Raw genomic sequence first — 22,908 nt, 5'->3', positions numbered from 1 at the left:
TTGCCGGCATCTGGAGCAGCAGGGCCTCTGTCAGCCCTTTGAGCCGTAGCCCATCCCTGGGCCATGTCCCCTCCATTGAGTGCCCAGTGCTGGGGGGAGGAGGGTAGGGGACAGGGAAGGAGCCCCCGTCAGTCCCTGGGGAGCCTGGAAGCAGCGCTGCTCTGTGCCTCTGGGCCCCTCCAAGGACAGAGGACTTAGGCCAGCCCGGGAGCCCCTGGCTGCCTAACCAGTGCCATTCTTTCCAAACATGATTTTCTACAGATCTACAGCACAACCTAGTTTGTGAGCCGAGGGTTAGTAGGAGGACTGGGTTATGTACTCTCTGTATCTCTTTTCAAGCTTCGTCCAGGGTTCATTACTTTTGTCTGCTGCCCATGTTGTCTTGCATGCCTGCACCCTCGCATGCACGCTGCCCGCATGCCACATGCCACACTGTAGCCACCCAGACCCCCTGCTCAGGCCTCACCCAAGGCCAAACTCCAAACACAATCAGAACCAGCCAAAGAAGCACTTCCTGGGCACGGCCACCAGCCTTCCACCACCAGCCAACTGTGCTGCCGGACGTGAGGGCTGTGTCCTTACTAGCCAGCCCAGGGCTTTTCCCAGGGTCTTGCATTCAAGGGCGATTACATTTTAAAAAGAAAACATAAAAAGTTAAAACAAAATCACCCTTCACTTTAAAGGGTCTGCACGTTGCTAGGTAGAACTTTGCTCTTCCCAATACAGGGTCCCTTCCCCAGCCCAGACACACCAGGGTCCAGCTGGCTCCGGCCACCAGGTGCCTCCTCCAGGAGTCTCCAATCTGTGTTATGGAGCCATAAGTAGAAATCCAAGAGGGCATCACTTCTTTTTTTTTTTTTTTTTACAGAAAGGGGACTCAACAGCATACAGGGGTGAGGGCCTGCTTTTGAAAATGACAGATTTGTAGCTTCTTCTCTTCTATCAAAGCCAACATGTCCTCTTCTTTCTTCTGCAGCCCCTTGCTTCCCTCCAGACACCTCTCTGGTTCGGGACCAATCCTTCCCTGGGGACTTTCCCTATCCACATGCGGCTGAGCTCAGGAAAAGCCTGCCCCCCAGGGGGGTTGCAGCTCTGACCTCCCAGGCCCAGGCCCATCCACTACAGTGCCCCCAGCCAATGTCATGGCTCTGGGGTACCCTGTATCGAGGGGTAGGAGGCCAAGGTGTGGACAGCAACCTGTTCCTACTGGTGTGCAGGCTAGGGTGGTCAGGCCACTGCTGGCTTGGGGCAGGGAGTTGTACTGGCTGGCATCCAGGCATACACAAGCCACTCTGCCATTGTGCAACCAGGGTCAGCCCCAGGCTTGGTACAGCAGAGCTGGCCAGCAGCCCACTGTCCCCCATCTGCCTTGGGCCTGGGGAGGAGGCCTGCAGCTGCTCAGGCCCCACAGAAGCACTGCCTCTTGCCACCTGCCTTTAGACAGCAGGGGCCGTTCCCCAGTCACACAGGAAGGCTTCTGTTTCAAGGTGCCAGGCTCCAACCTGAGGGACTGATTTTGAAAATTCCCACTGGTCTTGAAGTTCCCTGATCTTGTAGCCAGCTTTGCCTGGCAAGGCTGGGGGCAGCACCAGGACCCTGCTGTCTGGACTTCCTGGTGCTGGTGCACTGAAGCTGTGCCTTGTCACCCGCTGAGCAGCATGAGAGGCCTAGAAGGGGCAAACAGCCAGCCAGATGCCAGGCCCTGTGCTGGGGAGGAAGATTCCTGCAGAGCCTGGGCAGCTTGGCGTTGGGACATCCATCCACAGTGACACTCGATCTGCTTGACCACCTGGTCTGGGAAGAACTTCCCCTACCCAGGCCTCCTGTCCCATCCCTGCAAGCCCAGAGCCAGGAAGCAACTGCTCATGCAAGGGCAGTTCTGCCTGGGCTCTCTGCCCTGCCCCTACCCCGCAAGGGCCTGGCCTCCCAGGGCCTTGCTGAGGCTTTATGGAGTGGAAGGTCCTCCACTCTTGGGAGCAACCAAATACACATGCAAGGTTTGCCTGGGCAGGGCCAACCCCAGGACCTAAGCTGCTGTGCACACAGGGAGAGCAGCCCAGCCAAGGCTAGGCCCCTAAACCAGACTCTAGCAGTTTATGTCCCTGAGGGTGAGGGCAGTGTGGAGTCAGGGCCACATGCTTTTCTCCCTCCCAACTCCCAGGGCGGCCTTAGGCAAGTCACACTGCTCTGTGCCTCGGTCATTTTCTGTCATCCCAAGGCGGCCTCTGTCTGCTTAGGTCCTGACATCCAGAGGAGGGACATCCTGCCTCCCTGATCCCTTCACACCTCCCTTAGTGCTGAAGCTCAGACCACCTGCCAGCCATTTCATGGCAGAGTGCCTGTGGTCTCTCAGGGCTTGTGACAGCCAGGCTTTTCCACTTCGATTTTTTTAAAAAAAGAAACAAAACATTGTCAAGATCTCAGATTCTGTGACATTTTTAAGGCCTGGGAGGAGGTGGTCACAGGGGTCACCCAGATCTCAAGGGAAGCTGAGGCAGGTGGGAACAGCTTAGGAAGGAAACGTTCATTTTTCATTTGTCCGAAACCACCTTGCGTTTTAGGTATGAATATTAACCTTGATGCTTTTTAACTATTGTACTAACTTGCTGAGATTTAGAAATACTGTTTTAAAAAGAAGAAAAAAAACTTTTTTAATTTCTGTATTTTTTTCTGTATTTATCCTCATGGGACATTAGGGGTTTTATATGGTAAGACACCTAAGGTTTTGGTAAAAACATTATCAACTATATATCCAGACGATTCTTCCCTAGAAGAAAAACAATCTTTACACCTGATAAAATATTTTGAAAAGAGAGGTGGTTTTTTTCCTTTATGGTGCTGAAAGGAAGGATGGAGAATGAGGAGAAAATAAAACTGTGAGGCTCAAGGCTGGTGTTCTGTACTTATTTGAGTGACAAGCTGAAGCAGACCCTGCAGGCTCCAGACCTGGGGATTGGGCAGCCTGGGGCAAGGAGAGATGACTATGGGGGCACAACTCAAGTCTGCTTCCAAATGCCAGGTCCCCAGGTCATCTGAGTTCTCTTGGATGTCTCCCACTTTGAGAACTAAAGGTCAAGAGCTAAAGGGCATGCTGAGTGTGTGGGGAAAGCCTCCGCAAGCACTGCTGGCTGTCCCTGCTGAAGCAGAGCTGGGGTGATCTGTACCACACACACTCCATCTGCTCCACTTTTGAGGAGGTGGCAGAGGCATTCCAACAGATACAAAGGGGCACATGGGAAAGGGCTGCACTTCCTGGCTCTCCTTCCTGATGGCTGATTTCCCAGGGCTGCCCTTCAGGAACTGCTTTGAGACAGTCTCTTCTCTGGTATGGGTCTTGGGGATTGGCAGGCCATCTGCCGATATGTACTGAAGCCAGATGCCCAGGTACCTATGGATATAACTTCATGCAACTACCCAGTGCAGAAAGGGCCAGAACCCAGTCCTCTCAACCTTGATGCCACAGCTCAGCTCAGCATCTCCACTCCCTTGAAGGCTCTCCTAGTGAAGCCAGATGGGCAGGGACCTGGAAACCCCAGAAAGCAGACAGGCTAGGCAGGCTGCACTAGGAGCAGTGCCTCTCTAAGAGGGCCCTGTGCCTCTATGCCATTGTAGGTAGGGCAGGAGACATCACTACGCCAGAACCTTCTGAGTGCTCAGGACCACAAACAGGGTAGCTTCTATGGCCTTTCCATGGCTTCAAATCAATCACTGGCCCATACTGCCTGTTGTGCCTGGAGCTGGAAGCCAGCAGCGCAAAGCTGCAAAAACAGTCAATGTCCCCTCTGTGCCGAGGACAAGCAGGTCCCTTGAAGTAGACAAGCACCTTCAACCTCCCTTCCACGCAAAAGCCACAACCCATTCAGAGCCCACAGCCTTAAGACCACTTTATTTCAACGAGTAGGGGTCAATCTGGTATGTCTGTAAGTTTGAACTCCATGGTGATATCTCCGGTGTTGGGGTGAAACTCCACAGTATAGGTGACTGCCTGAGGGCTGCCCAGCAGCGGCACTCTAGGATCCAGTGTGGGGCTGAGAAAGTACACGGCCTGCTTGCAGTGGGGGTTCCAGCAACAGTTCCCCTGTAGGAAGAGCATCAAGAGATGGAGAAGATCCCTGGCACCAGATCCACCTTCCTGATCAGCCTCCAGCCCAGAAGCTTGCAGTGGGGAAAAAAAACAAAACCGCTTAGGGGGCCAGGTGACCACTGAGTAGCTATATGGCTTTAAGAACACAGAACAGGAATACCCAGAGCACAAGGGGGGGTCGGCACACTCTGGGTTTGGTGCACACGGCACTACCTTGTCTTCGACAGGCTCCAGAAGGCCAGTGCTAACAGTGCTGTCTGGTGTCAGGTGGTATTCCATCCATAGGACAATCCCATGACTTCTCCCAGGCCTGTAGTGATGGATCAAACAGAGAGTCACACAGAAATGGGGGGGTATTGGCCAGGGTCCCCTCTGCTTTCCTGAAATGCCTGGTCTCTACCATTCCCATCCCATCCAGTTCGGTGCTCCTAACTCTCCACACCCCACCTAAATAAAGGCCACACATAAAAAGCATAGCAAGAGCAGCCGCAGCTCAGATTCCCTTTCATTCCTTGCACCTAGCCAAGCACTCAGAATCACAGCAGGGCACAGCTGTGTGCTGCAGGTCAGCCCCTACAGGCAGAGGACCAGTGGTATAGAGCCAGGCTCCTCCCAGATACACTGGAAGACAGCCAGGCATCAGTCTTGCCTGCCTGGGCTGTCACCTGGTGCACAGAGCCCTGGGAGCTCTGGTCTCAGGGCTTCCGCAAGTATTAGGAGGCACTCTTCTACATGAAGGAAGCTGGAGCTGGGTAGGGTCTCTCAGGCTCACAGCAAGCAGCTCTCACCAATCCTAACCTGCTTTAATCCCAGGAGAGTTCAGGAAAACAGTCCAGTGGGTAACCATAGTAACCAAGCTCCCATTTCTCTGTAGTTGATCCCGAAGGGGAGCTCAGATAGGGGTATGAGGAAGGCCCACTTGGAGTCCTCCTCCCTGAGGCTGTGGGACCCACTATACATGCAAGAAGGGCAAGGATGAGATGAGGACATGCCACGGGCCAGAAGTGTCTCCCAGGCAAGCTGTACTTTGCTATATGGGCAGTAACTGCTAGAGGGAAAGCAGCCCCTACTTCCTCCACCCCAACACCCTCCCAGAGTCTCCACTCACCACCTCAGCTCCATGGAGCCCTCAGCACACACAGGCTGCTGGGGAACGGGCTGCCGAAAATCAAAGGTCAGGAGCCTCTGGGGTTCTGAGAGGCTGCGGCAAGGGTATTCCCACAGCGGATGGGGCTCTGCCTCCTTGCTCTCTCGGAAATCCAGGGCAGACTGAGAGAAGGAAATGGGGAGGGGCAGGTATCTGTAGAGCTGAGCTTAGAGCCAGAGGGACTCTCCAGGATTCATGCCAGGGACCCCCTCAATTCTATAGCCCCTGAGGAAAACTGCAGTCACATGGAGCAGCATGTTCTCACAGAACATCACCAGGCACCTGGTCAGTTGGCTTCTCGCTCTCCCTTCCCTGCCCACTCACTGGCTGGCTCACTTCACTTCTCTAAGCCTCACTTTCTACCCTTTTACCTGTGAGGACAATGCCTACTCTTGAGCTATTCTGTGGACCAAATGTCTATGTTGCTGAAACCTCTGGTGCTTAGACACTTACCTGTTCACTGATACTGACCACTAAAACTGTGAGATCACTGACAGAAGGCTCAGAGGCTGGGATGGGGAGAAATGAACACGTAAGCAAGCAGGCCCAGTGCCTGAGAAAGCACTGGCATCTGGGTGGGAATGGTGCTGGGGTGGGCAGAAGTGGGACAGGGAAACTGTCTGGAGGAGATAACTCAAATAGGAGCATGGTCGGGGGAGGGGATGGCTGAACAAGAACCAAGCAGGGAAAGGAGGCAGGAGCAGCCCCAGGTTACTTTGGAGGGCTTGGGGACAGGCCTTTCCCAGAGAGAGAACATGGCCAGCTTCAGGATCTATATGGGCTCCAGGTAGAGGAAGCAGGAGCGGCAGAAGGCTGTAGCCCAAAGGGGCCCTGACAGAATCTACAGCAGTATGGGGAAAAAACTGGATTGGAGGCTCCCTGGGAATCAGACAACCAACTGCAAGTTTGGAAGGAAGATGTCCCTGAAGAGATGCCAGGTCTTAAGTAGGAGTACTGGAAGGCGCTGGGCTGAGGGCAGAAGGGCAGATGCACTGGGGCTGGGGCAGTACAAGTCTAATGGAGATGTCTGCCACTCTCAGCTATCTGGTCTGCATGGAAGAGAGAGATGCAGACACTAGGCTGGAGCTGCAGCTCAGTGGTAGAGCACTTGCTTAGCATAGGTGAGGCACTGGGTTTGATCCTTAGCCCCACATAAAAAACAAATAAATAAAGGTTAAATTCTAATCAGAGAAGGTGGGGAGGGAAGCAGATACTGACCAGACACCAGAGTGGCAGAGCCTTATCAGCTACAAAGGGGACAGGGGACAGCACAGGTAGGCAGAATCAGGAGCAGGGACCAAAGCAAGACACAGAATATGTGACACTTCAGATGATAGGCAGGGTGGTGGGTGCTTAGGAAGGAATCTCAGGAGTAACCAGAGACAGCAGAGGGATCCAGAGATTATGCATGCAGTTTCTTGGCACAAAGGAGATTTATTAAAAAGGAAATTTCTAGAAGCATGGATAATCAGTAGACTTCTAGGGAAGGGAAGGTGAGATATAAATGGAAAATACCCACAGGATTTATTTGCTTAAAATATGTTTATACAGCAATCCATGTTCACATACAAAAATGTTAACTGAAAGATAAGCACAAGGGGGGAAGGTCTCCACTCTCTGATTGCATAGCTAACACAACAGTGCCCACTATTTCACCTTCTTCTCCCTATACATATATGTGAATTTTTTAATCATAAAAATAGGACCATAACATCCTTGTGTGGATGTGTAAACATGTCACAACTTTTCAGATCAAACTTCACAGAGACACATAACCACTGTGGTTGTCATGACTGCCCTGAGTTGTAGGGGACACAGACCCTGGTGGTCACCCACCACTGTTGGACATTCAGGGTGTTGCCAACATCTACTATACACTGCACTGGGAAAGTACAAAAGTACAACATACACACCACAGGGCTATACTTCACAACACTGCAGGATGGACCTCCTTGCACATGCTCCCCATGCTCAAGCACTCTCCCCTAGAAAGTAACCCCCAAATGAAAATGCCTCAAGTTACCCAACTGCCTTGCAGGAAGGCTGCCCCAACAGATGGTGTGGTGATGTACATATAGACCCTGGCCCAAGATTCTGAATCAGAGGTTGTAGCACAGGGCCAAGAACAGGCAGCACATGTGACTTCTGCCCGAAAGAGAAAAGCTCTCTGCACCCTCCTCTGCCACCCAAGCCAGGACTGGGGCCATGTGGAAAGGATGAGTTGAACAGTGCCATACTTACCTTAATCATGTCATCCATGATGTGCACGTCAAAGCCTTCACAGTCACCACAGGGGCTCCGGATCCGCCACAGGTCCTGTGAGCAAAGTACAGACCTGTCTATAGCTAACCAGAGCCACAGAGAAATGTGATGACAAGAACAGAAGGGTCAAGAGGCCAGCAAAACCAGAGGCAAATCTTACTGTTCCTGCTGCACACTTGGGACAGATTTCCCATGCCTGAAGGGACAAAGAGACCAAAGAGCCAGGGCAGTTTCAGTTAAGACTCGACTGGGAATCTGTAAACTTATATGATACTACATTCTTTCCTCTATGGAACCAGTCAGAGCTACCGGGCTACAGTTTGGCACTTCCTGTCCAAACCACCCTGGCATTTTTCTTTTTTTTTTAAACTCTCCAAGTAAAGCAATTCTCCAAGGTTCAGTGCCGTAAGTGAAACACAATGATGGCAAGGAAAAGGTCCACTCTGATATTCCATCTCTGTCCTCTGCTTCCTGGTACATATAACCTAGGGATATGCATCATTCTCTATAGCTCTTCTTTGGCCATGAGAACCAGAATTCACCTGAAAATTTTATCAGGTAAAAAATACAGAAGAAATGTCCAGAAATTAAGTGATGGACCACAAAGCTACCAACAGACAGAGCTATTCTTATAAAAGAAATATCAAACGCTATTCATTCTACATTTCAGGTTAAAAGCATTTCAAAATTCTTTTAATAAAAAATGCCTTTCCCAAAATGACTGTGACTGTGGTTCTGCTTTGATGAGAAAATTAAAATGAAGCTTTTCAATTTCTTCTTGCATAAAGAAGCTGACTCCCCATTTCAGAATGCTTTAACAACCAAGCCTCCACTCTTAATGAGAGCAGAGCAAGCCGCACAGCTTGTCTTCTGAAACACTTAATTTATATTTTTTAATTATTCTGATAAGCCACAATTGTGAAATGACAACACACAGCCATTTCCATTTCATATGTCAAATTACTGCTTTCTAAAATGGCAAGCTTCTCCTATTCAGCCCTGTGGTGCACTGATATGAAAAGAAAAGCCCAAGTCATCAAGGCCTAAGTTGTTCCATCTGCACCCAAGGTCTCTGCAAAAAATCAGATTCCCCACCCTTCTCCTGCTTTTGTTTTTTTGCAAAGCTCTCTGGGTTGCCTACCCTGAACTCCACGACCATAGCGTGCAGTGAGGCAGCCTGGGGCATCACCACAGCACCAGGCTTTAGGTGCTGGTCCATAGCAGTCCGGACATACCAGAAGTACAGGTTGTGCCACGGCAGCAGGCTGGTGGTGAAGAAGGGCTCACCCAGAAGGAGGGAGACCTGGGAAACAGAGCAGAAGCAGGTCCCTGGTATCAAAAGTGCCGACAAGTAAAGGGCAGGTCACCAGTTTCACAGAAACTTGGAAGTAATGGGCTGTTCATTCATTCACTCAGTCAATGAATAGCTACACCAGGTCTGTACCTGCCCTGAAGACACAAATATGAGAAAGATATGAGGCCTGCCCTCAGGAGCCCAAAGTAGAGAGTGATGGAGACAAGGTGGATACTGTCCTCATCTGACAAAAGCAAGGAAGGGGTAGGTGCATACAGGGGCTTCAGAGGTAACAGCACCAGAAAGAGCTTCGAGAATGGCATCCTGCCAATCCTCACTCAAAGCTGTACCACAGTTGATCAGTGCTGCTTGAACTCTGCTGCCCCCACTAGGTTCAAGTATCACATGAGATCCACAGCACGAGGCCTGGCAGGAGCAGATGTTCAGTAAACATTTGCTGAGTAAACAAACAAATGCATGACTGGGAGTCAGAAAATCAAGGAAGGGGAGAGAGATTCTAGGCAAAGGGAGAGGCAGAGGCCAAGCAAGAGCCCAAGTGGTAAAAAGGCCTTCAAGGAGCTCCTCAGGACAAGATAGATGGCAGGATGGTAAGAGGGGGGGGCCCCAAGACATGGACAGAAGACAGATCACCCAGAGGCAATTGATGACCAGTTAAGGGGGCCCAGAACTTGCCCTAGAGGCATGAGGGATCACCAAAAGTTTTAACCAGGAATTTGAAATAAGGACTGTATTTTAAAAGATCCTTCTGAGGAGCATAAAGTATTGTGGGGAGAGGTCTGTAGGTGGAGCTGAGGACAGGAGGTGACTTGAGTGGGTGCTGCAATATCCAGGTCAGGAGGCAGGTGTGCAGAAAGGGAGAAGCAGCATGTGCAGAGGCCAATGAGACTCTCCAGATTGGGGGCCCTCTGAACAGGCATCAGGTTACACTCAGTAGCAAACACTGATACCAGAACAGGGTTGGCCCTGGGTACCTGACTGCCTCTTTCCTCTGCACCCAGCAGCAGGAAAAAAGGCATAAATGCCTGCTCTCATCACTTTGATTCAGTAAGGACATGCAATCTGGCTAGTGTGTCACACAAATGGTTTACATATTTAATTATCTTCTAAACCCTCATCTACAGGGGAAGAAAGGGCAATTTGTATCTGAATGTTCATAGTAGCACTAGCCACAACAGCCAAAAAGTACAAACAGCACTAATGTCTATTAACTGATAAATGGATAAATAAAATGTGGTATATCCATATAATAGTAGCTTACTCAGCAACAAAAAGATGAGATTCATATTTAGGTACAACATGGATAACCTTTTTAATTTTATTTTATTTTATTTTTGTGTGCCTGAGTATGTTGTTATAGATGGACAGAATGCCTTTGTTTATTTTTATGTGATACTAAAGCTCGAACCCAGTGCCTCACACGTTATGCAAGTGCTCTGCCACTGAGCTACAGCCCCTGCCAGAACATGGATGATCTTTTATACTGTATGATTCCAATTACATGAAATGTATAAGTGGCACATTCACAGGGAAAGTAGTTGCCTAGTGCTGGGAAGATTGGGGGCAAATGAGGAATGACCAATAATGGGAACAGAGTCTTTTAGGATACAAAAATATTCTAAAGTTGATGTGGTGATAGTTCCACAACCTTAAGAATATACTGAAATCAATGAATTGCACACTGTGAATTAACTATATAGCAAGTGAATTATATCTCAATAAAACTATTATTTTTAAAAAGGCATGATGATCGCTTCTTAACCTTTCAGCTAAGATCAAGTGTAGTATCTGTTCTTATAGGACAATACATTAAATGGATTTTTGGAGCAGGGAGATGGAATAGGATCTTGCTCTGTCTACACTACACATCAACCTGGTATTACAGCACCTCCACAAACAGTGCATCCCCTTCAGGGATATTAAAAAATATAAAACAAGAAATAAAAAGGCATGATAGTAAAATGGGCAAGAAACATGAACAGACATTTCACCAAATATATAAACAGCTAATAAACACATGAAAAGATAAATTAAAATTGCACTGTCACTGCACACCCATTAAAATGATTATACTAAAAAAGAAATAATACCAAGTATTGGTGAAGACACTAAGGGAAACACATGGTGGAGCCACTTAAGACAACAGCTTTATCAGTTTCTTAAAAAAATTGAACATAATTTTTAGATAGGTGTGGTGGCATATACCTGTAATCCCAACAGGATCCAGAGGATCTGGGGAGAAATGTTCTAAAACTGGATTGGGTGACAGCTGTATAAACTCTCCACATTTACTAAAAACCATTAAATTGTATACTTCAAAATGGGTTAGTTTTATAGTATATCAATTACATCTCAATAAAGCTGTTACCAAAAAGAAAGGTTGGCAGAAAAGACAAAGGATGATAGGTTATGCTTTGGATGAATTCAGCTTACGGGATATTCAAGGAAAGCTTGTGGGTTGGCAGTCAAGACGTAAGAGATTTGAATCCAAAAAAGATAAAGAGCCTACCCACAGTGAAGACTGACTTTCAGGGTTACTGGGTTCACATATGGGAAAGGACATCATTACCTGGAGAAGAGATGCAGCAGAGGGGGCAAGAAGGGATAAAGGGACAGACTGAGCATGGAAAAGAGCATGAAGTGAGGATCAAAATGAAGAGAGATAACCATGAAGGAGACTAAGAATGAGCAGCCAGAAGGTAAGAGCAAAGAAAAACTGGGACAAGTGGTCTCTTAAAAGTAAAGAGAAGGTCCACCAGGTAACACGGCCCAAGGGCCACAGCCTAAAGACAGACCATATTTAGTAACCCTAAGGCTCCTGGTGGTAGCAGCTCCAGGAGCTAGAAGAACTATAGTGGGAGGACAGGAGCAAGAAGAAGGGAAGAGGAAAGTGCTATAAAGAGAAAGAGAGAGGGAACACTCTGCTCCTTTAACCCCTGCAGGCTGCACTGTCCTCACCTGAGGAGTGTAGTTGTGTACTTGTGGGGCCTCTGTACAAATACCCACCATGCCCTTCACAGTGGCCAGGTCTCAGCTGGTAAGCTACATGGGGGAAACCATGAGGCCCACAGGACAGGGTAGAGCTGCAGCTACCTCAGTGTTGTGCTATCCAACCTTACAGGGCCCCAGTGTGACCGCAGTTCCTGTTCCTCACCTTCTTACCCTCCAAGTCTGCAGTCGTTAGTAACTCAGGCCGTTTCTCAATAATATTAATTTTATTTTCCAAGTGGTTAGCCTTGAAGATCTTAGAAAGAAAACAAATATAATTAGAAAGAAAACAAATATAAATACTATTTTGGTCCAGGAAAAGAAAAAAGAAAACAACGACGACAACAACAAAAAAACTCAGTCTGGGGTGTAGCTCAGTGGTAGAGCACTTGCCTGGTGTGAGGCCCTGGATTCAATCCCCAGCATGGCAAAAATTAAAAACAAAAAAACACTTCTTCAAGTTGTCTTCTCTGCTTTGAGTTTTCTGGCCAAATGTCTCTGGAGGACAACTCTTTTATCTATTTTGTGAGGCCCTCTCAAGAGGCCTCCTACAGACCCAGGATGAGGTCATGAGCAAACTCTGTGCTAGCAACAGACATTTTTCTTACAGGCACATGGCAGGATCCAGCACCAGGCTTGCAGTTCTGGTGGAGGCAGGTTATCCTTTGGAAAGGAAATCAATCACTGCCAGGGAGAGAAATGGCATCTCCAGTCAAGGTGAAGGTAGTTACTCCCTGAGCACAAATCACTCAGTTGTAGAGCTGAAGTGATTTTAGTTTTCTTAGTTTTATGTGAAATGAAGAAAAAAGCCTAAACTTCTTCATCCACAAACCCCAAAGCAGAGTCCAAATATTTGCTTCTACTTTGATGCAAATCTCAGAAAATGTCCAGGCCAGCTCTCTGGCCATACACAAAAAAAGGCTCTCAATGCAGCAACTACTTCTCTCTCATCTCTTTGGTACCAATGTTGCTGCAAAGACCTATCCAATACTCAGGAAAGAAAACCCCAAAGGTCCCCTTGTTAATTCAGTAACAACAATCATAACTTACTTTTTTCATCAGTTTATGGGAAGCTGCTGAACTCTCAATTGTAAATACCTAGAGAGAACAACTATGAGTTACCAGAGATGTACTAGCAGAGGAGAAATCCAAGATGAAAACATGACAAAACTATTCCAGGGAAGAAGACCTCACTCAAATAACTCTGTATTGACCACCTACCTGGGACAGCACCTACTTTGGGCACTGACCCTGGCAAGCTGGCCAACTCAGAACTCTGAGTTGCATTTTCATGGCAGTTGTTACAGCCTGACTTGCAGGAAAATCCCTCAGGCTCCTAAACCAACCACACTCTACACACCTGCACTTGCAAAGAGCTTTGATTACAGAATTGTGTATATGAATCACACAATGCCCTAACTCAATGAACTTTTAATAATGAAAAACAGCAAAACAAAAAAGAAAAGTAAATAAAAATAAATGAAATTAAAAAGAGAAAGAGGAAAGATTCGACCCCTTAGGAAGCCAACAGAAAGACACATGTCCAGTACCTGCTCTGCCCCGAGGTAATAGGCCAGCATGGAGAGCAGACTGCCATCACTGACACACAGGCAAACGCTGTCTGGGGTCAGCACCTGCAGGAAAAGAACACTGAGAACAAAGTTTTCTTAGTTTTTTAGGAGATTCCTACTGGCAACATGAGAGAAAAGCTTCCCTTTTCCCAATCCCATGTATAAGGTCTGATAATAAAATTGATCTCATTCCATTTTCCCCACTGCTAAGTTGGATCCTCTTGGGTCCCCAAGCTGTCATGTCTGTCTCCAGGGTCTATGCAGGAACCAGCCCCCACCTTTGCTTACATCTCCCCATCTATGCCCACTGCCTGGAAAGATGCTCCTCAACCCACCTAGCAGACCTGACTGAAGGCCTGTCCCACTTGCAGGAAGTCACCTCCAGTCTTCAATGATAAGTTTCTTCTCGATCTGACCCATGTGTTCTCAAGTGACTCCCCAAAGGCAGAGGTACCTCTATAGATCAGATTCCTTGCTGAGGAATTTAGGACAGCTTGGATCCTTTCTTTCACTGAAAAAGTCATGCATGTGTACCCATGCACATGGATTTCTGTATATAACTTCAAGGGGTCCAAGAGGTCCCCTTTAAACTCCACCTGGGGTCCCCAGTCTAAGTGCCCTCTATAGGCAGCAGCAACATAGGTTTTCAGTACAGGAAGTTCCATGGTCAAATTCACATTTTAGAAGATTTTAGAAAGGAGCAACAGATGAAAACATGGGTGGCTAATGTCACTGGGTTCACCCACACTGATGGCTGGTGGCCACAAAAGCAAAGGTGTTCAGCAGGACAGATATGGGCTGGGGAGAACTTGTTGTTGTTCTCAGAGGAACTCTCACAGGAACAGACAGCAAGTCCTTTGGAAGTCCAGAGTAAGTTCTCTGGCTTTCTAGTACCCACCCCAGATGGAGCCAGCAGAAGCCACTTACAGATGAGGGAACACAGAAAACAAGATTAGTAAATCATAAGCAGAATGCTGGAGTCTATGGGAACCAAAGGGTCAGACACTCACAGTCCTCAATGCCTGGGCATACTGATCAGTTCTATCCTGATCATTGATCTCTCCAAATCGAGGTCGATTCCAGAGCAGGTGAGCTTGGCAGTCACAGACAGGGCGCATTTGGTGGACTCTCCCATTTTCTTCAGGGCTAAACCAGAAAATGAACAGAGACAGGTGATGAACACAACCTGCTAGATGCTAGAGGGCGAGTAGGCACGGCATAGGAACCTGCCCAGTGGAATCTGACCTGAGCCCTAAGGGTTTCTCTATAGGGTATGAGTCTGAACAATGGCTCTTGAGTAGGCACTGGAGGTTACAGGGCCCTCTGATTGCAGACTTTTTATATAAAATAGGATTAAATGGACTCTAGCAAACCATGAAAGCCTCTTCTGAGTATACACAAATGGTCTCTGACACAGCCACAAATCTTTGTTCTTATTCTGTTTAGAAACAAAGCTGCACACTCACATCTCTATAGGGTCTCTTCATGAGGAATTTACGTCAATATGCAGTCTACAAGCCCAGTCCTCTACCTCCACAACCTGTAGGCCTACCTGGTCTTCTGAAGGCTGTACCATACACAGTAGTCATCATGGTGGGCTACCAGGCAGTGGGTTGTGCCCTGTACAACAGGTTCCTCTTGTGGCAGGAAGTACACACATTGCATCCAATGATCCCGCCACTGAAATGAGGAACAGAGCCAGCTGTCACCAAGCTGCAACAAAAGCAATGCTTCTAATCCAGAGGCTAAAAGCCAGGCCAAATATCAGTTTGCAGGGAGACATGGTACAGACTATAGCTGGCTACTGTGGCCAAAGAGATAAAGAAAAAAATTCTCAAATCAGAGAATCCAGTGGCACAAAAGCTTGTTGCAACCCTGCTGGTTTTAGGAAGATACAACGTGGCCATGGGTAGTAGTCTCCAGAGTGGCTCAGGAGAAAAGTACAGACTTCAGTCCCTACCCACAGAGTAGTGTCAGTGTTCTCTTTAATCTGCTGGGCTATGTCATATTTCATTTGAGGGAAAAATTTCCTAACTCCCAAACAAGGTTTTACCTATTGGTATGTAACAGACCCTGCCCTGAAAAGTCCCCATGGCATTCCTATTCTACAGGGTTTAACATACTCACAATATCCTTTGTCTTATAAGTGACTTCAAAACCCAAAAAAGGTCAAATGTATTACATAAAACCTAACTGGATCCTGGATTGGGAAAAAACAAAAACTACTGAAGACATTTGGTGACAAGGAAAATTTATTTTGAATCATATATATTAGAAGTTATCAAGGAATTACTATTAGTTTTCTTTTCTTTTTGGGGTGGTACTGGGGTTTGAACTCAGGGGCTCTCAACCACTGAGCCATATCCCCAGTCCTATTTTGTATTTTATTTAGAGGCAGGGTCTCACTGAGTTGCTTAGTGCTTCCCTTTTGCTGAGGCTGGCTTTGAACTCGTTATCCTCCTGTTTCAGACTCCCAAGCTGCTGGGATTATAGGTGTGCATCATTGTTCCTGGCTACTATTAGTTTTCGTAAGAGCAATAATGGTATTTTGCTTCTGTTGAGGATTTTATTCTTAGGAGATGTATGTTGAGGTATTTAACAGTAAAATGTTAGATTCTGCAACTTACTCGTGCATGCTAAGCAGGTGCTCTGCCTCTGCCTGAGACTTTTTAATTTTAAAACAGGTTTTTACTGAGTTGTTAAGGCTACCCTCAGACTTGCAATCCTCCTGCCTCGGTCTCCTGAGTCACTGGGATTACAGATGTGTCAATGTACATGGCTATAACACAGATAGGTTAAGCATCAACAAATATCCAAATTTGGAAAGAGATCAAAAAAGGTAATTATTTTGGGACCACAAGTGGACTTTTATTTTATAAAATGAGATTTATAATCTCTGTTCAAAAAAGAATGCAATAGCGTTGTTTAAAAAAAAAAAAAAACGAACTCCCTAAAAACTGGATGCTTGGCTCCACCCTGATGATGCCTGTCCATTCTGTCATCCTCAGGAACTAGAAAAAATTTCACACTGTGAGACTTATAGGACATGGCTTAATCATCAGCAAATGAAGCCTGAGGCTTGTCCCACTTCTCAGGGACATATCCCACCCCATCTAGACTTGAATTTAACAAATTTAACAAAAATTTAACAAACTTAACAAAAATTTAACAAAATCTAAGATCTCTGTTGAACATAAAGGCTGGAAAATGAAAATCCAACCAGGTATGTTCTGGAAAAACTACAATAATAACAAGGAGAAAAAAATAAAACAAGTTCTTAAACCTGTCATTCATTCATTTTTTTTTTCTTTCTTTTTTTTTTTTTTTTTTTTGCTGTTTTGGAAAAAAAATTTCTTTTTTTGTCATTCATTCCTGATGACAGGAGAAGCCTTCCTTACCCCTTGTGGCTCTTAGAGTGCTTCCCTATCACCTGTCCTTCCCACATTATCCACACAGGGAGTCCCCCAGGTCCTAATGCTAAAAAGCTGGTGGCAAAACCTCTGTTCCAAGGTACAACAGGCTAAATGGGATTAAAGCAGTCTCATGAATTCATGAGGGAAATTCATTAGCAACTTTCAAATTCCAGACAATTGAAAAGTTACCACTGTTAAGAGAAAGGACACAAGATTTATAGACTGAAGAACTAAGGACCAGAACCACATCACTGCTTCCTGGACACAAGGAACTAAGCCTGTTCCTGAACTTTCAGAGTCTGTGTATTGCTGTGGTTATTTAGCATGTCTTATATGTGGATTAAAAGAGAAAATACACAATAACAATCTAAGGATATGCAAATAAAATCTTAACATTCTAAGATTCAATTCTGACCAGCCCCCCCCCCACACACACAGATGTGCGCATGCGTAGGCACCTAGCCAACAGAGGACTAAGGCTACTGAGGAAAGTTGGAACAAAAGTCAGTAGTAGAGGCTGGGGATGTGGCTCAAGCGGTAGCGCGCTCGCCTGGTATGCATGCAGCCCACGTTCGATCCTCAGCACCACAAACAAACAAAGATGTTGTGTCCGCCAAAAACTAAAAAATAAATACTAAAATTCTCTCTCTCTCCCCCCCCCCTCTTTAAAAAAAAAAAAAAAAAAAAAGTCAGTAGTAACACCAAAAAGATGGTGCCTGAGATGCTCAAATGTAGAGAGAAGGTTTTATATCTTGGCCCTAAAACCTTTCACTGTTTATTTTCTGTTGAGTGTGTGGACAGGGTAGACAATTCATGCACATGAGACAATTCAAATGATACAAGGATATATCATAAAAAAATGTTTCTTTTCCACACCTAACCTCCAGGAGCCACCACTCAGGAACAACAATTGTTACCAATTTCTGTGAATTCTTCCAAAGATATCCTTATGTTCACCACATGTATACTCATATCCAATGCTGGCATACCATACACCATTCTACTTTTTCTTTCTTTTTTTTTTTTTTTTTTTTTGCAGTACTAGGGATTAAACTCAGGGGCACTCTACCACTGAGCTACTGCCTAGCCCTTTTTAAATTTTTTTATTTTGAGAAAGGGTCTCACTAAGTTGCCAAGGCTGGCCTTGAACTTGGAATCCTCCTAAATTGCTGGGATTACAGATATGCACCAACATGCCTGGCTCAACATTTTTATTTTTGTTTCACTCAAAAATACATCCTGGATGCTGACTCATAATGGCAATGGGGTAGAGGGAGCATGGGAGGAATGGAGGATCTGATGATAGGGGAGGGGAGGGGAAAGGAGAAGGTAGAGGATAGGAATGATGGTGGAATGAGTTAGATATCATTACCCTAAGTACATGTATGAAGATACGAATGGTGTGAAAATACTTTGTGTATAATTTTAGTGACTTGAAAAATTGTGCTCTATATGTATAATAAGAAATGAACTGCATTCTGCCATCATGTATAACAAATCAGAATAAATTAAAAAAACAAAATAAAAAATGCGGATGAGATTAGTGCGGTCAAGAATTCCCTGAGACCTCTTCTTTTAAGCTTTAAATGGAATTACTTAAAGCACTTGAAAAAATAAAAACTATTGTTTGATTTAAAAAACAACAACAACAACAACAAAAAACATCCTGGAGATTGTTCCATATCAGTGCCTAGAGAGCTACCTCATTCACTAAAAGGATACAGGATAATGACCCAAGGAGTTCTTACAGGTAGTCTTTAGGTTGTTCTTTTTCTACTAAGTTGGGCTTTGGTGAGCATTCTGCATGTACATTTTTCTGCAAATATGCAAATCTACAAGAGCCCAAATATCTACAAGTGGCATCAATTTTCACCAGGACCGAGCCACACTGTGCTCAATGGGTGTTCTGATGGTTCACTTTCCTGCTTTTTCCCCAAGCTTCATCATCAAGTGTGCTACCAATAGGTAAACATGGTTATCTCACAGTACTTTATTTAGTTTTTATTTTTATTGCTGTTTAAAGCTGTAGTTCCTTACTATGAGTGAGGGTGAACAACTTATCACACGTTGATGAGTAATTTGTTTCCTTTTTGTAGTTCATGTTCTTCGCCCACTTTCCATTGAGCTATAGAAGATGGGAGTTTAAAGCCGCAGAAAGTGAGTCTGCGGTTCTCTATTACATCTATCTGAGCCCTTGCCTTCTGGAATTATTTGGGGTCGAGGGGAAGTATCCCAAGAAAATAGTTTTGCCAAGATGAAGGACAGCAGCAAAGCTAACTAAGACTTCTGTGTTGCAAACCATGACTATTGGTGATGATCATGAACTCATCCCAAGATGTCTATCTTACCATAGCTAGTCTGTGCTTTAATTTTTTATTCATTTATTTTTTGAAGCACTAGGGCTAGAATCCAGGGCCACAAGTTAAGCTAGGCACCCACTCTACCAGAACTCCATCCTCAGTCCCCTGTGCTTCTTTTCTATTTTTTCCCTGTGCTTTTTTTTTTTTTTTTTTAAGAAAAAAAATTAACGCTGACCATTCCTTGTCTCTAAATTCTTACCATCTAAGGCTCAATGTACTACTTTCCCATGAACAAAAGTATACAAGTTTCCTGAATTATATGCAAATGTGTTCAGCTAGTGCCTCTTACCTGGAGCCCCTTTGGGTCTGAATGAGCCCAAAAGGGGGCCATTGTGCACTTGATCTTCCCTTCAGGGTCCATTTCAATGTCCCACCAGGAAAGAACCACTTGAGCTTGGCCAGATGCCAGAGGTTCAAACTGCCTGCTATAGAAGGCTGCTGAACTACTGACTTGTTTGCTGAAGTCCACACTGTGAAAGGATATTCAGGAATTGAAACATAATTTAATCTCAACACTGCATTGTTAAGCTTCTATGGTGAACTCATCAAAAAGGATACTTGGTTGCAGCTAGGTTTTCTTCCCAAGCAAAAATAACTTCCAAAGACCCAAATTTCATCAGCTGTCTCAAAGCCCTGTTCACTCAGGGAGGCTCCTTGGTACCTGAACATAGGCAGCACATCGCTGAGGACAGTGAAGTCAGTAGGTGACACCTGGTTCAGCTGTATGTCATAGACAGAAGGTGCACCAGGGCATCTCTCCAGTTCTGAGGGAGGAATGATGACCTGCTCTCCAAGACTGGTCTGAACACGGACAGGAAACAGCTTGTTCCAGGACCACATCCTTCTGGACTCCACTAGCTGCGCATACACAGTTGCTCTGTGGGGCACAGCTTCACAATTTTCCTAAGTTTATGTAAATACAAAACAAAAGAACAACAATAAATCAGGCATCTGACCCACAATAATTTTGATCACTATTGTTCATTAGGCTAATTCAGTAATATCTAATATCTTCCCACTATCAGGATAGTGCATTGTTTTTAGTCTTATGCCCTCAGGAAAAGAAAAAAAAAAAGGAACTACATTTCAAAAAGAATATAAATTACACCTAAAATGATTTAAATCAGTTAAGTTCCTAGCTATCTGGTACTATTAAATACTTCAAAAATAAACCTTAATTTTCACCATGTTGATGAACTCCTATGACTTACTTGGAAGACAGAATTTAAGTCTTACTGCCAAGCAGTGATTCTAGCCCAGGACTCAAAAGCATCCTTTTAGCACACTCTTCCCCAGGCACCAGGACCAGAACCTCCTCACTTCAAAGTCTAATGGACAACCATCCACCCTCAACTGACCTTACCTGCTGGATGTAGCTCTAGCCTTCTCTCTAGCTGTTCTCCTACTTCAACCAACCATCCATCCATTCTGTATCCTCTACACATCAGGCACTAGGGATCAGGCAGTGAAGAGGATACTCATTTGTAATTACATAGAATCTCTCTCTTTTTTTTTTTTTCCTTCTAGTACTGGGGATTGAACCCAGGGGCACTCTAGCACTATGTTGGGATCCCCAATTCTCCCTTTTTAAATTTGTCTTTATTTATTTAGCAGTGCTGGAGATTGAACTCAGGGACTCATGCAGGTCAGGCAAATGCTCTACCTTTGAGCCACATCCCCGGCCCCAACCCTTTTTAATTTTTACTTTGAGACAAGATCTCCCTAAATTGCCCAGTGGGGCCTCAAACTTATGACCCTCCTGCTTCAATCTCCCAAGTCACTGGGATTATAGGTGTGAAACACTGGCCCAGCTACATAGGGTCTCTCTGCCTCAGCACTACTATGCCTCCCAAGAATTAACAGGTGCCTCAGGGTGTATGAAGAGCTACTAAGAACTGTGTTAAAAAAGATGCAGTAGTGAGCACTGTGTGCACAGTGGCTGAAATCAAAACAACACTCCCAAAGGAGGCCCTGACCCCACTACCTGTACAAGATGCCTATGTGCATGCTCATAGGAGGGCAGTGCTCCCTCTCCAATCAGTTCTGTGTCAAACAGCTCTGTGACCAAGATATTGGCTCGGCATGGCATGTCACCATCTGAAAAACAAAAGGGAATGGTGTCAGAGAACCCAATGGTTCAGTACACACACACACACACACACACACACACACACACACACAAAATATATATGGAAAAATGGCAACCTCACAAATCCAGGTTCAAGGAAAATGGGTGCTTTCTGCATTGTTCTTTCAACTTTTCTGTACGTTTAAGACTGGGGAGAGTCTTGAAAAAAATAATAATAATATAAATAAAAACCCAAAAAGAAAATCTGATAAAAATACAATTAGAGAAGGCTGGAGCTATAGCTGAAGAGGTAGAGCACTTGCCCAATATATTTGAGACCCTGATTTTGATCCCTCAAACCACAAACAAAAAGACGGGAAAAAAGCGGGGGTGGGGGAAGTTCCAAATTGTCCAAACTGAAAATAAATCAGTCAACTATGTGGAATTTTTTCTATCCTTACTAGCAAAATTATTTGGAAAGAAAAAAATGAATACAAGTACTTCAAATACTTCTAGGCTGTTGAAAAAGGGCAAGAAAACCAAAGTAAGAGAGGTTGTCTGATGACTTATTCACTGGGAGTCTGACTACAACCACCAAAATTGTAATTCATGATTTAGAATCCCCAGATTCCTTCCATTAAATCCTCTTAATTAAGTTGGTTTCTTGCCACCCAACAATCTCCTAAATAACTGCTGTTTTAGAACAGGATGTTTTTTGTTGTTGTTGTTAACTCTTGTTTTCTAAACCTCTATAATGAAATGCTACTTCTACAAAAATATAAATTTTAATGAGCCAAGAGACAAAATAGACTTTAGAAGGGGCCATTCATCATGGAGAAATAACTGTAAACACTTAAAATGACTCATGAATTACAATTTGACAAAGCCCACTCATCTTCCCTACACAGAGGACAAGTCACACAGATGATGCTAGAAAAGAGAAACATAAAATGGTTCAGCAGGTTGTAGTAGAGAAAGCTTATGCCTGAAGTCCTGCAGGCCTGGACTGGATCTTGCTTTCTAGTCCTGAATCCTCAATTCTGACCATCAGTTGCCTCATTCATAAAACAAAGAGAATGAACTCTGACTCACATGGTATTGGTTAGGACATCAAAGATAAAAAAATCATCCCCTTCCTCTGAAGTACACTTGTGTGCTTAATGGCAGTATTTAGTAAAAGAGGTAAAGAAAAAACTTTTTCCTGGCACAAAGACCATTCACTCAAGTGGACTTACCCATCTTTCTGTGATGCCAAAATCCAACTGGAATACACTATCCCAAACTGACCCCACCCTACTGCCACATATCTGCTCCTCCTTGATGTGTTTCTGCCCAATCACACTGCCCAAAAAATGGCATAATTTACCAGCTCCCAAAAAGCAGGAACCCTGCCTTACCCATTCACTACTGTATCCTGGTGCCTAGGACAACATAGCATCCACTAATAGTCAACTAGTGAACACTAGCTGAATTCTTTATTCCTCTCTGTCAGGCTGGGGATATAGCTCAATGGGTAGAGTGCTTGCCTTGCATGCACAAGGCCCTAGGTTCAATCCCCACACATACACACAAAACAGTGTCATTCCACAGCCAATCAATCACCAAGCCCTTCCAAAATAATTTTTAAGCCAATTATAAAACTTAAAATGATGTATCGTCCCAATTTGCTTCATTAAAATAAATACAAAACTTTATGACCTGGT

The 22,908-nt window shown here is 45.2% G+C and overlaps 1 protein-coding gene and 1 pseudogene across 3 annotated transcripts in view; one reads left to right on the top strand and one right to left on the bottom strand.

The window, feature by feature from the left end:
• Window positions 1-3,871: 3,871 nt before the first annotated feature.
• Prmt7 (protein arginine methyltransferase 7) overlaps window positions 3,872-22,908 on the bottom strand; it is a 34,738-nt gene continuing 15,701 nt past the window's right edge. For all 3 annotated transcript variants that reach the window (XM_076838254.2, XM_076838255.2, XM_076838256.2), the window contains 13 exons: window positions 21,122-21,234; window positions 19,799-20,040; window positions 19,427-19,607; window positions 14,917-15,044; window positions 14,375-14,510; window positions 13,344-13,427; window positions 12,844-12,891; window positions 11,960-12,049; window positions 8,635-8,796; window positions 7,473-7,547; window positions 5,193-5,353; window positions 4,298-4,394; window positions 3,872-4,078 (listed from right to left, as the gene is read on the bottom strand). In XM_076838254.2, coding sequence (XP_076694369.2) covers window positions 3,905-4,078; window positions 4,298-4,394; window positions 5,193-5,353; window positions 7,473-7,547; window positions 8,635-8,796; window positions 11,960-12,049; window positions 12,844-12,891; window positions 13,344-13,427; window positions 14,375-14,510; window positions 14,917-15,044; window positions 19,427-19,607; window positions 19,799-20,040; window positions 21,122-21,234 — 1,691 coding nt within the window. In that variant the 3' untranslated portion in view covers window positions 3,872-3,904. The remainder of the gene's footprint in view (window positions 4,079-4,297; window positions 4,395-5,192; window positions 5,354-7,472; window positions 7,548-8,634; window positions 8,797-11,959; window positions 12,050-12,843; window positions 12,892-13,343; window positions 13,428-14,374; window positions 14,511-14,916; window positions 15,045-19,426; window positions 19,608-19,798; window positions 20,041-21,121; window positions 21,235-22,908) is intronic.
• Window positions 10,555-10,715, top strand: LOC143384587 (U2 spliceosomal RNA; annotated as a pseudogene).

This window comes from Callospermophilus lateralis, chromosome 18 (assembly GCF_048772815.1).
Source record: "Callospermophilus lateralis isolate mCalLat2 chromosome 18, mCalLat2.hap1, whole genome shotgun sequence".
Lineage (NCBI taxonomy): Eukaryota > Metazoa > Chordata > Mammalia > Rodentia > Sciuridae > Callospermophilus > Callospermophilus lateralis.
This window is presented reverse-complemented; position numbering and strand designations above follow the sequence as displayed.